Below are 16550 nucleotides of genomic sequence, written 5' to 3' on the forward strand. Positions count from 1 at the left end.
TCAGAGTGTACAGCACAATTTTAGAAAGGGAGAAAGCCTTATTCATTTTTCTCAGGAACCTGTTAAGACGCCTGAGCAGCCCCCTCCCTCACTGACACTCGCCCAAGCACATGTACTACTTCAGTGGCAGGTGTGAAGGCCAGGAGCTGATGCTGCCCTGTGCAGGGGCTGCACCACCCAGGGACCGCCACCCACACTGGTTTCCATTCCTTCACACGGGGCAACTCTCGTTCCTTCCTTCACTTCTGCTTCACTCATACACTGGGAGTGGTAAAGGTGGGCAGAAGTGCCTGAGAATATTTCACAGGACAGTGCCTTCCACTGAGTTAATGCTGCCTCCTAAAATAATCCTCATGCTCAAGTTAGGTACAGAAAATATTTTTAAAGAAACTCATTAGAATGTTACATCACAATTCTTGACTTAGGTCATTTAAAAGGTATAATATAAAGGCCGCCACTATGCAAATGTTCTTTCATAATTTGACACATTCCAGGTATGACTATATCAATTAACATGAATACTACCCAGTCAAGTATGTGTTTCTGCACATGAGGAAATATCAGACTATTGTACTTTCAAGACCTATACTTTCCACACGCAGTCTTTAAATATAGCTGCCTCCCAGGTGAAAAGAAGGAATACTCTTAGGGGCCTTTTAAGACTTTCTTTTCCTCCTAGAAACACATGAGAGAGATACAGACAGAAAAATGAAGAATGGAGAATAATGGAGAAACTTACCACCACTCACTGGAACATAATCTTTTACAAATAAAAATTTAAAAGTCAGTAATTCTGATTGTTCTATTTTCTTATACAAACATGTCTAATTACTCAATGTATAATGTACATCTTAATCATCTCAGTCTCCATGGCTAACACTATCACAACCATTAAATGAAGGAGAACACATACTCAGTAACAAACAGTGAGATTAGGCACAGTTTCACATGGATGGTTTTACCTTCAGCAAATAGAGAATCTTTAGAAATTTCTAAAGATTAAAGAGCTTAAGTTTTATAAGCTCTATTTCTCAACTGTGGCTAAATGTAACATTAAAAAACTGACATAGTCTTTGATTGTGAAGCAGAAATGTATAATGGCACATTTATTTTAATCATTATTCAAGATTAATATTTAAGCAAAGCTCTCTCTAAGATATACACTAATAAAGGTCAGGAAAGTAACAGTCTACATTTTATAGAGCATCACCATGTAATGTTAACAACCAGATATAAAAATGAGAAAGACCAAGGCCAGGCTATATGTCCTTGAACTCAGAAGTCCCCAGGTAATGTGGCCATCTTCAGGACATGGTGCTCAGGAAGAGAGATTCTCATACATTATCTCTCTGTTAAGTAAGTCTCTTTCAAATTCTTCAGGTAACAGCAATACTTTAAAAATCTTCTACTATAAACTCTTAACCTGCAAAGTTTCGATTTTTCCTGAATCTTGAAAACTACAAAGAGCCATTAAATAATTATCTTCTGTTTCTTCTTAAAGAACTAATGTTCATGAAAGGATCATCGTCATCCTGAAACGACATACAAATGTTATTTTAGTGACTGCTCCACGCTTCACTGAGACAAAACAGAAGTTCTTATGGGCAAAACAATACCAGTAAGAGTAATTTTTTCCTATCGCATGGGGTGGACTTTCATTTTTCCATTTCCTTTATAAATATGACTAGTTTGTCAATTATTTTTTCTCTTCCCCGCTTCGATACTAGCTATTTCACTGATAAAATAAGTGTTTTTTAAAAAGATTTTATTTATTTATCTTTAGAGGAAAAGGGAAGGAGAAAGGGAGAGAAACATCAATGTATGGTTGCCTCTCCTGGGTCCCCTGCTGGGAACTGGCCTGCAAACCAGGCATGTGCCCTGACTGGCGATTGAACCGCAATTGTCTGGTTCACAGGCACACGCTCACTCCACTGAGCTACACCAGCCAGGGCTGATAAAATAAGTCTTGATTAAATTCTTAGCAAGTATTAAAATAAAAATTTATCCTAGTATATGTGCATATATATACCTTCAATACTGACTATATATAGTTCTCTCAGCTATTGACCTTAATAAAGACAAATAAGGTGTGGACTAACTAGAAAAATAAATGCTCTTCAAGTCATTTCTATTTGGTTTCTGAACAGGTATTTTTCATTTACATATTATTATAGTATCTGATGCTCTGAAAGCTCAGCCAAAAAGATAATGAAGCCACATCATCTAACTCAGAAATAGCTGTAATTTGTCTTACTTACTACACATTTAGTGTTACAATTAAAGAGCTACTCTAGGACTGATGCAAGAAAAGAACACAGCAAAGCAACCTTTGAAATATTTCATAAAAAAGAAATAGGAGTATTTCACTTCCAAAGAGTGAAATAATGCTGCTGGGCTGCAGATTTATGATTTGTAAAAAGAGATAATATCAGAAGTGGACTTCTGCCAAGATGGAGGCATAGGTGGAAACACTGTGCCTTCTCCCACAAGCAAGTTTGAATACAACAAAGGTTTAGTAAACAAAGACACAGCCAAAGAACAGAAAATTGAACTATTCAGAAGTCCGACAACAACGAACCTTTAAACCCAGACCGGTAAGAGGGGCAGAGGCAGCAGCAGAGCAAGGTCGGGCAGGAAAGGTTCCCCCGACCCAGGCACATAGGCAGCGCAGACCCAGTCACGGTGCGGGGCAGACGGACCGCAGTCACACATTTGCCCACAGTGAGACAGACCGCGCAGGCCCCAGCGGCCAAACCCAGTGGTGGAGGGCTGACCATGGTGGCACATTTGCGTGCAGTGGGACAAAACGTGCAGGCCCCGGTGACAGTGGCAGCTGCGGCAACAGCGGCAGGAGGCAGCAGACGAGACCACCATTGCTCCTCTTTGATCCCGCCCCCACATACAGTCTCACAACCCAGCAACTGAGTTGCCCTGCTCTGGTGAACACCTAGAGCTCTGATCCTGCTACGGAACAGGCACGAACAGCCCAAAAGATGGCACAAGAAGAACTCAAAGCCCCAGAGCCCATAACTCTCAGCGACCGAGAAATTGCCAGTCTCTCAGAAACACAGTTCAAGACACTGTTTATCAGGATGCCCACAGAACTGGTGGATTATAGTCACAAATTAGAGGAACATATGAAGGCCAAACTAATTGAAATGAAGGGAGATGTCCAGGAATCCAATAGCCATGGAAAGGAAACTGAGACTCAAATCAATGGAATGGACCAGAAGGAAGGAAAAAATGACCAAACAAGAAAAGAATGATGAAACAAGAATTCAAAAAAATGAGGAGAGGCTTAGGAACCTCCAGGACATCTTTAAACTCTCCAACATCCAAATTATAGGGGTACCAGAAGGGGGAAAGAAACAGCCATGAGTGGAACACTTATTTGAACAAATAATAAAGGAGAACTTCCCCAGTGTGGCAAAGGAAATAGACTTCCAGGAAATCCAGGAAGCTCAGAGAGTCCCAAAGAAGCTGGACCCAAGAAGGAACACACCAAGGCACATCATCATTACATTAGCCAAGACTAAAATGAAGGAGAGAATCCTAGAAGCAGCAAGAGATAAGGGGACAGTCACTTACAAAGGAGTACCCATCAGACTGTCAGCAGATTTCTCAAAAGAGACCTTACAGGCAAGAAGGGGCTGGAAAGAAGTATTCCAAGTCATGAAATCCAAAGACCTACAGCCAAGATTGCTTTATCCAGCAAAGCTTTCATTTAGAATGGAAGGACAGATAAAGTGCTTCTCAGATAAGGTCAAGTTCAAGGAGTTCATCATCACCAAGCCCTTATTATATGAAATGTTAAAGGGACTTATCTAAGAAAAAGAAGATGAAAAACATGAATAGTGAAAGGACAGCAAACTTACAATTATTAACAAACACACCTATAGTCAATAAAATACATTAAAAAAAGAAAATGTAAAATACGAATTTTCTAGTTATGTTGAGATGTAATTGACATATACCATTGTATTAAAGATAATTTAAAATATATTATTTACATATTAAAAAGAGAATATCAGAGGTTAACCAAGAACTTAATTAAAAAGAGAGAAAATTAATGAACCTCACATCAAATTACATAATTTGATGAGGATAACATTAAGTTAATTCTTATTATTCTACAACTAAATATTTGAAAGAAAGAGTATAATTTTCACAAATTTTATTTATTTTTTTAAGATATTAATAAAAAGGAATAATTATTTGATGTTAGGCTTTGTTGATGGTATTAACATATTCAAATGTTTGCTAAACGAGCTATCTCTGGTGAAAAATAGATGCCTTGAAAAATAAAAATTCACTTTCATTTGTTGATTACTTTTCTGCTACCAAAGGTAGAACTTGTTAATAAACCAGAGATAAATTCAAACTGAAGTTTAATGGAGTTATTTGCTTACAGTCATTCTTTGCCATTAACATGACCTATATAGACTTTTAAACTGTAATATATAAACACAAGTACTTCTAGATGCTTTGAAATTAACAAACCAGTCAACCACCTCTCACTTCCCTCCTGGAGGCAACATGTTAGTATTTAACTGATGGAGTTCAAGCTGTCATTTTTCTCTGCAGCCTGAATTTGGTGAGTCTTCTCCTCAAACAGTTTTTAAACCACAGCTGGGATACATGGAACATGAAAGCAGCTGCTGAAGCTCGAAATAAAAGGGGTGAGTCACACGCTACAACAGGAGCAAACCTGGAGGACAATATGCTCCAAGAAGCCAAAAAAGACAATCGCTGTATGATCCCACTCATATAAGGTACATTAAGCAGTCCATTCAGAGACAGAACGAAGAAGGCTAGCTGCCGGGGGCCGTTGGGAAGGAGGAAGCAGGGAGTTGTTCAATGGGCAGACATTTTCAGTTTTGGAAGATGAAAAAGCCCTGGAGGTCTGTTGCACAGCAGTGTGAATATACTTAACATTAGTGAACTGTACTCTTAAAAATGGCTAAGATGGTAAAGCTTTATGTTAAATGATTTTACCATAATTTAAAATTTTTTAAATAAAAATAAATAAATGAAAGAGGTAATAGGCTTAAGAGAAACACCTTCGAACAATTCAACAAAAATTAGCAAAGACCACTCAAATGGCAGCCATGGAGGAAAGGGAAAGGCCAGTATCCTTCAGTCATGTAGCTTTAATTCAGTTTAGCTAAAACAAATGAATAAGGGCCGGGGGCAAGGCCTGATTCTACCTCTTCCCATTCCTTCCCTTCTAGGTTCGAAGAGATTTTATAGTTGTCTAGTCCAGATAACCACAATGGACTGGAGTTCATTTTAGACATCCTGCCCCATGGCATATTTCAGTCAATATCTGAACACGTTTGTGACAAGAAAATCACCATCATGTACTATCTTATACATGAAATGTGTGCAGCATATAGTGGGTTTTTTAAAAATACCTTTAAAGTAACATTAAAAGCTCTTAAGATATCACCATCATTTCTCCAAATATCAATGAAAGAAGCCAAAAATAGGATTCTGATCTTCTTGTTAACTGAATTAGAATTGAATGAATATAATATTTTTTAAATCTGGACTCCCAGCCAAGATGGACACGTAGGTGGAAACACTGTGCCTCCCCACACAACCAAGTTTAATGACAACAAAGTTTTAGTAACAAAAACGCGACCAAAACACAGAAAATTGAACTGTACAGAAGTCCGACAACAACAAACCATTCAGCCAGACCAGTAAGAGGGTCAGAGTCAGCAGCTGGAGGAGAGGAGTTGTACAGGAAAAAGTGGCCAGACCGACCCAGGCATGCAGGCCACAGTTTGCAGATCCCAGGTGTGGGGTGGCAACGGGCAGACCCAGTGGGGGCACAAGGCGGCTGGCTGACCCCAATCACACATGCACACTCAGATAAACCAGGCGAAGGAGCAAGCAGTGTGACAGACTATGCAGGCTAGGACCCCAGTGACAGGAATTAAAGCCTAAAAGCACCAACTGGAAAAACTTTTGAGGTCAAGGTGCCGGGAAAAGCTCACAGAGAGTTTGCTGGAGAGACCCACAGGGTCCTGGAGGGTGCACAGGCCCATGCACTCGGGAACCGGCACCAGGGGGGCCTGGTTTGCTTGTGGGAAGCAGCAGAGGGGACCAAAATCCAAGAGAGAGCGTGGAACAAGAGTCATTGCCCCTCTCTGACCCTGCCCCCATGTACAGCATCACAACCCAGCCACTGGGTTGCTCCGCCCTGGTGAACACCTAAGGCTCCGCCCCTCATACATAACAGGTGTGAACAGACCAAAACATTATGGCTCAAGAAGAACAACTCAGACTTCCGCCAAGATGGAGGCATAGGTGGAAACACTGTGCCTTCTCCCACAACCAAGTTTGAATACAACAAGGGTTTGGAGAAACAAAGACACAACCAAAGGACAGAAAATTGAATTATATGGAAGTCCGACTACATCTGACCGTTCAACAGGGACGGTAAGAGGGGCGGAGCCAGCAGCGGAGCAGGGTCGGGCAGGACAAGTCCCCTGACCCAGGCGCACAGGCAGCCCGGAACCAGTTGGGGTGCGGGGCAGACTGACCACAGTCGCACATTCACGCACAGTGAGACAGACCACGGTGGCCCCAGGGGGCGAGGGCTGACGGTGGTAGCACACTCGCGTGCAGTGGGACAAAACGAGTGGGCCCGGTGACGGTGGCAGCTGCGGCACTGGTGAGGGCCAAGGTGGCAGGCAGCAGACAGGACGCCATAGTCCCTCTTTGACCCCGCCCCCACATACAGCGTCACAACCCAGCAACTGAGTTGCCCTGTGCTAGTGAACACCTTAGGGCTCCGATCCTGCTACGGAACAGGCACAAACAGCCCAAAAGATGGCGCAAGAAGAACTCAAAGTCCCAGAGCCCATAACTCTCAGCGACCGAGAAATTGCCAGTCTCTCAGAAGCACAATTCAAGACACTGTTTACCAGGATGCTCACAGAACTGGTGGATTATAGTCACAAATTAGAGGAACATATGAAGGCTAAACTAATTGAAATGAAGGGAGATGTCCAGGAATCCAATAGCAATGGAAAGGAAACTGGGACTCAAATCAATGGAATGGACCAGAAGGAAGAACAAAACATCCCACCAGAAAGGAATGAAGAAATGAGAATTCAAAAAAATGAGGAGAGGCTTAGGAACCTCCAGGACATCTTTAAACTCTCCAACATCCAAATTATAGGGGTACCAGAAGGGGGAAAGAAACAGCCATGAGTGGAAAACATATTTGAACAAATAATAAAGGAGAACTTCCCCAGTGTGGCAAAGGAAATCCAGGAAGCTCAGAGAGTGCCAAAGAAGTTGGACCCAAGAAGGAACACACCAAGGCACATCATAATTACATTAGCCAAGACTAAAATGAAGGAGAGAATCCTAGAAGCAGCAAGAGATAAGGGGACAGTCACCTACAAAGGAGTACCCATCAGACTGTCAGCAGATTTCTCAAAAGAGACCTTACAGGCAAGAAGGGGCTGGAAAGAAGTATTCCAAGTCATGAAATCCAAAGACCTACAGCCAAGATTGCTTTATCCAGCAAAGCTTTCATTTAGAATGGAAGGACAGATAAAGTGCTTCTCAGATAAGGTCAAGTTGAAGGAGTTCATCATCACCAAGCCCTTATTATATGAAATGCTAAAGGGACTTATCTAAGAAAAAGAAGATAAAAATATGAACAGTGAAAGGACAGCAAACTCACAGTTATTAACAACCACACCAAAAACAAAAGCAAACTAAGGGAACAGCTAGATCAGGAGCAGAACCATAGAAATGGAGATCACATGGAGGGTTAGCAACAGGGGAGTGGGAAGAGGAGAGGTGGGAAGAAGGTACAGAGAATAAGTAGCATAGATGGTAGGTAGAAAATAGATAGGGGGGAGGGCAAGAATAGTGGAGGAAATATAGAATCTAAAGAACTTGTGACACATGGACATAAACTAAAGGGCGGGGAATGGTGAGGGAGGGGGTGTGCAGGGTGGAGGGGAAGGAAGGGGGAGAATGGGACAACTGTAATGGCATAATCAATGAAATATACTAAAAGGAAAAAAATAAAGCTGTAGTTTAAGGTGATAAAAAAATTAATCTGCAGGCCTTTTACAAATCTGAGGTATTTATACCGATGGGCACTCAACAGATAGTACTTATTGACTCAACTACTAGCTATACTTCAAGAAATGTTATCAATTCAAACTTTTAAAAAATTTCCAGCAAGTAGTTTAGCAGTCCTTATTTACATTTAATAAGCAGTTAAAAGTTAAGATATAACATTATTACTTTATTACCTCATCTGATTCAAAATTGACCCCTTTATTTGTTTGGCTCTGTGACATGGGGTTGCTTGAAAATGATGATGTGTTTGACCACCTGAAGCAAAAACAAGGGAAAACAAAGAAAATGAACCAGAGAACTCGGCAAAGTTTTTCACTCTAGTAGTAGCCACAAACAAAAATGTTATCACATTCCCTGCAATCTACATGAGAGACAGTAAAAACTTAATGATGAGGAAATAGACTCTGAGGCCAGGGTCTGAATTCCAACATTGCATTTACTAGCTATGTGGCTTTAGGCAAGTTACTGCCCCTCTGTGTCTCCATTTTCTGAACTGTAAAATGAGGATAATAATTTTTCAAGATTAAATGTTAATATACTTAAACACTTAGATCAGTGTCTGACACATGAAGCACTACACAGACGCTTACTTATCATTATAGTGCCTACCACCATCCCCACTCCTGCAAACGGTGGCAACACTGAAATACTGTTTCATTCAAATCTCAGTTACGTGTCTATAACACAGGCATCCCCAACCCTGTGGATGGGGCCACACGGCCGGAGGTGACAGGATGAAAGTGGAGCCAGGGCTGCAGCAAGGCAGCATCAACTGGTGTCTGCTGCCGCTGCCCCTGCAGCCTGTCCTCAGCAGTCCACGTGGGCCCCGCCTTGGCCATGATGATCCGTGGCGTCCAGAGCAGCCACTCTGACTTCTCCTTCCGGCCCTGGAAGCTGAAAGCTACCAAGATCCACCTCATGAAGTCCGTGGGCATGGAGAAGGTAGCTGATGAACTGCGTATACCATCCCTCCCTGAAATGGTGTTTGGAAGCAACATTCTAAGGATCCAGCACTGTTCTGGCTTTGGGATCAAGTTCAGTGCTACAGATGCTTTAAGGTGTGTAAACAGCTACCAAGGAATGCTCAAAGGAAACTGTGTGGAAGAATGTGAGGAAAGCAGGACGGAGGGTGAACACCCAAGGTTATTGAACTGTACCATTGCACCTATACAACAGACTATAAGAGAACTTGGGAAATCATTCAAGTTAAAGGTTGTACCAACAACAGATCATATAGATACAGAGAAACTGAAAGCCAGAGAACAGCTTAAGTTTTTTGAAGAAGTTCTCCTGTTTGTGGATAAATTTTGTAATCATGAAGTTTCGAGTCTAAGTGTGAAAATGAGAGTAACACCTCCAGCTTTATCCTGTTGCTGCAGTTTGTTTGAGAATTGATGGAGTGCTTATCAGAGTGAATGACATGGCCATGAGGCCAACATGACCTACATTCTCATGATGTCATGAGAATATACATCATGAGAGCAAAATTGTTCATTTAACCCATGTCCCGCCTTCCTTCGCACAGTGAAGTGGCACAGTATTTACTGCTCAAGGAGGCAGTTTGTGAGAAGCTAGTATTTCCAGAAAGAATTGATCATAATCCCACACTCACAAGAAAATGGCCCTGTGGAACAGAATGTGACACATGACATGCTCACTGTGGAATCTGATGGAGACCTTGACCATGTGGATGGCGGTATTTTTATTATGAGAATTAATTGCCTTGTCTATGTGCAGATTTTCAGTAACCTTAAAAGAAAAAAATGAGAAGACTGTCGCAGGCAAAATAAATAAATAAATAAATAAAATAATAGAATCAAGGCAGAATATCCTAAGACTGCCAGAAAAGCACTGAAAAACCTGCATTCATTTCCAACATCCTGTCTTTGTGAAGTAGGGTTTTCTGCAGTGACAGCAACCAAGACGAGATTACGGAGTAGACTGGACACACACGACATACTTCCAGAGTTGCTGTCTCCCGTCACCCCAGATCGGACCGTCTAGTTATAGGAAAACAAGCTCAGGCCTCCCACTGATTCTACATTATGATAAGTTGTATAATTATTTCATTATATATTACAACATAATAAAAATAAAGTGCATAATAAGTGTAATGCACTTGAATCATCCTGAAATCATCATGCCTGCCCCTGCCCCAGTCCATGGAAAAATTATCTTCCACAAAACTGGTCCCTGGTGTCAAACAGGTGGGGGACGACTGCTGTAACACATAAAAGGAACTTAGGGAAGGCTCCTCACTTTCTAGAGTTGCCTGTTTTTCACGTTCAATCCAAATCCAAAAGAAAATATTTACTGAATGCTTGCTCCTAGCCAAGTACTATGGTAGGTCCTAGGGAACACCGAATGAAAAAAATCATGATTCTTACCCTTATGAAGCTTAACTTGTGGTAGTAGAACTCATATTCCTGTCTTTTTTTTTAAGATTTTATTTACTTTTTAGAGAGAAAGGAAGGGAGGGAGAGAGGGAGAGAAACACTGATGTGCGGGAGAAACATTGACTGGTTTCCTCTTGCATGCCCCCAAACATGGACCTGGCCCCCAATCCAGGTGTGTGCCTTGACTGGGAATTGAACCAGTGACCCTTTGGTTTGAAGGCCGGCACTCAATCCACAGAGCAATGCCAGCCAGAGCTGTCTTTTTATTAATATAAAATTTAAGTCATCTTGACCCCAGGACCAGCAAACTGTGGCTAGTGGGCCAAATCCAGCCTGCCTGTATTTAATTGCCTGTGAGCTAAGAATGTTCACATTTTGAAATGGTTACATTTTAAATGGTTATGTAAGTACCTTCACAATGTCCTAGATTTTACCTCTTGGTCTGCAAAGCCTAAAATATTTACCATTTGGCCCTTTAAGAAAGTTTGCTGACTTCTATTTTAAATGAAAATAGTGTGCATTCTTAGCCAACTTTGGGATGCTTTGGGATGTTATTATAGTGAAACAAGTATATCTGAAGGTCTTGTCTGGGCAAATAGGTTGAGAATCAAGAGGTCTTGGTCAGAAGGAAAGAGAAACACCCACAAGTTCTTATGCACAAAAGTAAAGGACAGGAGGGTCTGTTGAGCAACACAGATTCAGAGGTAGAGGATCAATAAATTTATCAACCGATCCACCTCAGGAGCCTCCATCTCTCTGTACTTGACCTAAGCAGGAAATGGTTAGTTATTGACTTTTTTCCAGGAAGGAAAAGATCATCAAAAGCATAAAGCCAGAGTGCTCAGGTCACAGGTTAATGCGTTGTCGTTGGGGGTTTTGGGAAAGGCGAGGGTTATGGAAAGAAGCACCCATTGAGACCTGACTCTGCTTTCTGATCTCTCCCTAGAATAACCAATGGGGCCCAGAATCAAGCCAGGTACCTATGACAAACGCTGACTCATTTGATCATAGCAAGAACCCTAATTCAGTTTCGACTGCGGGGCTGAAGAAATTAGCTTTTGTCTGGGATATCAAACAGTGTTTGATTTGATCAGCCTCATGTGGCTCAAAGGTAAGGGAATGGTGGATATCAAATTGAGAGCCAGGAGTGTAAGTTTTCTCCACTTTTGTTCAGAAATAATTTGAAGCCATAAATTAGAATTCCTCTCGAGATGTTCAGCCAGTAAGTCAGGTGTAGCAGTGCTATAAGCGTAAGATAACATGTTAACCTGGCCTGAGGCTGTGCCTGGACCATAAACAGTAGGCCAAAAAACGTTAGCTCTTCCCACTGCAAGGGTTAATAGAATCCCCTCAATCTCTCCTCTTCTACTCTGCCAGATGGAGCTGGGTCTTCTCACCCTTGCTGCTTTGAGGAGAGGGTGCTTATTCTCCACCAGCTCTGTCAAATCTGAAAGGATCCTCTTATTCCCACTACAATGGAAGAATCTGCAAGGCTAAATTCTATCACTGGAAAATTTCAACGTAAATGTGACCTCTGCAGAGGCCTTGCCTGATCGCCCTTTCAAAGTAGATGCTTGTGGCCTCTGACATTACCTCGCTGCTGCACCCCGATGATTTCCTCCAAGCATCTGTTGATCATCAGCTCAAACCTCAACTACCTTCTCCATAAAACCTTCAATGACCTATCCTGAGAAGACACTGGCACTTCCCTTAGATTTCATTTATCTTGATGGGTTATTAGGTCTCTGTGAACAGCATACCACTAAAGTGCACAATGCTGGAAGAAAGGAGACATTTCTTTTGTATTTTTATCTCCAGCTTCCAGAATAAGATTTAACTGAATAAAAAGTGGGTGTGCAACTATACTTAACAGTTTTTCCAACACAGACTCTCAATTCACATAAACCATATTCTCACATCTATGGAATGAAAATTTGTTCCAAGGAATGGAGTAGGTGAAAAATCGTAAATATTACAATAATTTTTGGCTGTCTCAGCCTCAATGCTACCCAACAAAACATCATTCTTCAGCATTTAATTGGTAAATTAAATTTAAGTCATTTTAATTAATTTAAATCAAACTTAATTTTTATACATAAGTAATGAAAGTTTAGATCATAAAAGTTTGAGTGACACTAAAGTAGAGCTTTTCCCTCAATCACCCCCATTTTAAAACTCCTGCTCCTGCCATTACTCTCGGCTCTCTTTCTCCATCCCCCTAATCCAAGTAATTCCTATCTTTAATACCTCAGGTACATTTTACTCGTTCTTTCTTCAACAAGAGCCCACATTTCTTGCTTCTTTTTCTGAGAGCCTATATGTACTCCAACCTAGTTTGTATTTTAAAAAAGTGCCACACATAGTTATGTACGGACTCAATCATCCCTTAATGGATTGAGATGTGTTCATCTCTTTTCCACTATGATTTATGTTGCCTGAAAGCAGTAAGCTTATTAAAACATTATGTCCCCCATCAGACCTAACATAACGCTCACAGAGAACATAAGTATAAAAAAAACAGCTATTGATTATTTTCTTAAGTAAAAACTTTCATTAACTGAGCTTTATAGTTAAGCTGTATTCACCTGAAATGTTAACACAGAAGAAAACAGTAATACTGAACCAAGTCAAGTTTTACAGTAAAAGGCAAAATTCCAAAGGACATGAAAGCTTGCAGGTGCTCTGAGAAGGCAGAGAAAGTCGACATGATCCTCTTCTGTGTTCACCAAAGCACCCTGTGTGACTCAGTCCACAGAAATATAATGGTATAAGTTGAAATCGAGAAATCAAAGCACTGTTTTATTTTTTAATATTTTATTTATTTATTTTTAGATAGAGGGAAAGGGAAGGACAGAGAGTGGGAGAGAAACATCAATGTGTGGTTGCCTTTCATGTGCTCCCCACTGGGGACCTGGCCTGCAACCCAGGCATGTGCCCTGATTAAGAATCGAACCAGCGACCCTTTGCTTTACAGGCCCATGCTCAATCCACTGAGCTACACCAGCCAGGGTAAAGCATTGTTTTAACAAAATACAAAACTACTTTCTGTTAATTGGAGAAAATTTAATACTCCGTCAGGAAAATCAGTGCGTAATAAAGATAAGAAAAAATTACAGGCTATGTAAATTTTCAATCAAAATGTTACATCAACTCTGTGACGTAGTCCTTGGTCTATTCTTCCCTTCTTTACATACTTGGCTAGTTGTAAATAAATCTGTTATATATCTATGGCATAGAAATATGTACAAGTAAAATTCTGTATAATTTTGAATTTTTCAGATTTTTTTCCCAAGAAATCACTGCACCTACCTTTGACCTGTTTTTGAAGTGGTAGGAAAAATGTCTTCTTCCACATCAGAGTCATCCACCTCAATCACCTAAGCAGGAAAAAACAAAGCAGCAAATAGCTCTAAATAAAAGTGAATTAGACAACCGAGTCTCAAGCTTTCCTAAATATACCAAAAGATCACAATAAAGGAGGCAGGAATCACATAATCAGCAACTATTAGAACCAGAGCTCAGCCTGGCCTCAATTCACAAACAGTACTCTACACAACATGCGTGGGTTCACTTCCCTCCTGGTCACCAGAGCAGCCTGGGTACCTGAAGGAATCTGCAGTTTGCCTGGTGAATGACTCACACGGGGCCATGTGCAGATAGTGCCCTGTGATTTTCTTGGGTTCTAATGAGGAGTTTCATCATCAGTGTTCCATCTAAATTTTTTTAAAATTTATCTTTAGAGGGGAAAGGAAGGAGAGAGGGAGAGAAATATCAATGTACGGCTGTCTCTCATGCTTCCCCTGCCAGGAACTGGCCTGCAACCCAGGCATGTGCCCTGACTGGGAATTGAACCACGATCATCTGGTTCGCAGGCCCACGCTTAATCCACTGAACTACACTAGCCAGGGCCCACCTCAAATTTTAAATGAGGTATAAGACTGGGTAGAAAGTACCAGGTATCTTTTTTTCTGTTACATTTATCCCTATTAAATAACATTTGTTGGTTTTAAGCATCAGTAAAGATACTTGTGATTACTGATTCAAACATCCAAAATGCTACCCATTCATCTACATTTTGTGTTATCTTAACACTTAATACACACATTTGCTATGACTTCATGCAAAACAAAGACAGGGGCAAAATACTGAAAAGGTAGCACCTAAGATCTCCCCCTCCAGGGTGACACTGAACTATTTATTAATCAAAAGTCATTAAACACAGTTGTCCAAGTGGCTATGAATCTAGTCAATATTTCTGCATTCTGTCCACAAAACTATCAGAAGATTGCCTTATGTGCCTTGAAGGAATCAAATGCATTTGATACCCACCTAATCTACCACTGTGTAACCCCAATCAAAAAATGGAAAAAAGGACTTCCAGCCAAGATGGAGGTGTAAGGTGGATTCACTGTGCCTCCTCACACAACCAAAAGAAAGACAACAAATTTAGAAACAAAAAACAGCCAGAACTGCCAGAAAATCAAACTGTATGGAACTCCAACAATCAAGGAGTTAAAGTAGAAGCATTCATCCAGACCAGTAGAAGGGACAGAGACGGCAGCTGAGGTGGAGAGGACTACCAGCAAGGTGCTGGCTAGAGGATCTGGGCAGGCGAAGCAGCGGCTGGTGGAGCAGGCAGTTTCACATTTTTGTGCAGATAAGCCTGAAGGAACAACTGGGGAGCGAGACAGACTGCACAGCCCAGGGTTCCAGCTCTGGGAAATAAAGCCACAAAACCTCTGACTGAAAACACCTGTGGGGGTTGCAAAGGCAGGAGAAACTCCCAGTCTCACAGAAGAGTTGGTTAGAGAGACCCTCAAGGACCTACAGTGCATACAAACCCACTCACCCCGGAATCAGCACCAGAAGGCCCAGTTTGTTTGTGGGTAGCAGAAGTGACTGAAAGCCAGCCTAGAGCTGAGCAAGCAGCATTGTTCCCTCTCTGATCCCTCTCCCACATAGAGCAGCACAATGTAGCCACGTGGGCTGCCCCACCCTGGCGAATACCTAAGGTTCTGCCCTTTACTACATAACAGGCATGCCAAGACAAAAAAAAAATATGGCCCAAATGAAAGAATACATCAAAGCTCCAGAAAAAATACAACTAAGCAATGAAGAGATAGCCAACCTACCAGATGCAGAGTTCAAAACACTGGTAATCAGGCTGCTCACAGAAATGGTTGAGTATCATTGCAAAATAGAGGAAAAAGTAAAAGCTACGTAAAGTAAAATAAAGAAAAATATAAGGGAACCAACAGTGAAGGGAAGGAAAAAGAGACTCAAATGAATGGTTTGGACCAGAAGGAAGAAATAAACATTCAACCACAACAGAATGAAGTAAACAAGAATATAAAAAAAAGAGGAGAGGCTTAGGTGATAAATGTTCCAACATCCAAATCATAGGGGTATCAGTAGGAGAAGAGGAAGATCAAGAAATGGAAAATTATTTTAAAAAATAATGAAGGAGAACTTCCCTAATCTGGCAAAAGAAACAGACTTCTAGGAAGCCCAGAGAGTCCCAAAGAAGTGGGACCCAAGGAGGCACACACCAAGAAACATAATTACATTACCCATGACGAAAGATAATGACAGAATCTTAAAAGCAGCAAGACAAAAGGAGAGAGTTATCTACAAAGGAATGCCCATAGACCATCAGCTACTTTCTCAAAAGAAACCTTACAGGCAAGAAGGGGCTGGCAAAGAAGGCAAAGAAGTATTCCAAGTCATGAAAGGCAAGGACCTACATCCAAGACTGCTCTATCCCCAGAAAAGCTATCATTTAGAATGGAAGGGCAGATTAAGTACTTCGCAGATTAGGTCAAGTTAAAGGAGGTCAGCATCACCTAGCCCTTATTATATGAAATGTTAAAGGGACTTATCTAAGAAAAAGAGGATAAAAAATAAAATTAAATTTTAAAAAAAAGGATAAAAAACTATGAACAATAAAATGACAACAAACTCACAGTTATTAACCTACAAAAACAAAAGCAAAGTAAGCAAACAACTAGAACAGGAACAGAATCACAGAATGAAGATCAC

General features: G+C 41.1%; 1 protein-coding gene, 1 long non-coding RNA gene and 1 pseudogene across 7 annotated transcripts in view; 2 read left to right on the forward strand and 1 right to left on the reverse strand.

Annotated features, from left to right (window-relative positions):
• Window positions 1-709: 709 nt before the first annotated feature.
• On the forward strand, window positions 710-6332 carry LOC118975695 (uncharacterized). Its single transcript, XR_005064116.1, has 3 exons — window positions 710-787; window positions 4847-4849; window positions 6292-6332. It is a non-coding gene; the product is annotated as an uncharacterized LOC118975695 (long non-coding RNA).
• MRE11 (MRE11 double strand break repair nuclease) overlaps window positions 811-16550 on the reverse strand; it is an 84755-nt gene continuing 69015 nt past the window's right edge. For 4 of the 6 annotated variants that reach the window (XM_037029756.1, XM_037029753.1, XM_037029754.1 and 1 more), the window contains exons 18-21: window positions 13821-13888; window positions 8289-8370; window positions 5296-5298; window positions 811-1532 (exon numbers count right to left, since the gene is read on the reverse strand). In XM_037029756.1, the coding sequence (XP_036885651.1) occupies window positions 1479-1532; window positions 5296-5298; window positions 8289-8370; window positions 13821-13888 (207 nt within the window). In that variant the 3' untranslated portion in view covers window positions 811-1478. Of the gene's footprint in view, window positions 1533-5295; window positions 5299-8288; window positions 8371-9992; window positions 9996-13820; window positions 13889-16550 lie in introns of all 6 variants that reach the window. The other 2 variants (XM_037029758.1, XM_037029759.1) reach the window with 2 other exon arrangements.
• Window positions 8953-9765, forward strand: LOC118975690 (TIP41-like protein; annotated as a pseudogene).

This window comes from Sturnira hondurensis, unplaced genomic scaffold (genome assembly GCF_014824575.4).
Source record: "Sturnira hondurensis isolate 20B ecotype Veracruz unplaced genomic scaffold, ASM1482457v3 Scaffold0020489, whole genome shotgun sequence".
Classification (NCBI taxonomy): Eukaryota; Metazoa; Chordata; class Mammalia; order Chiroptera; family Phyllostomidae; genus Sturnira; species Sturnira hondurensis.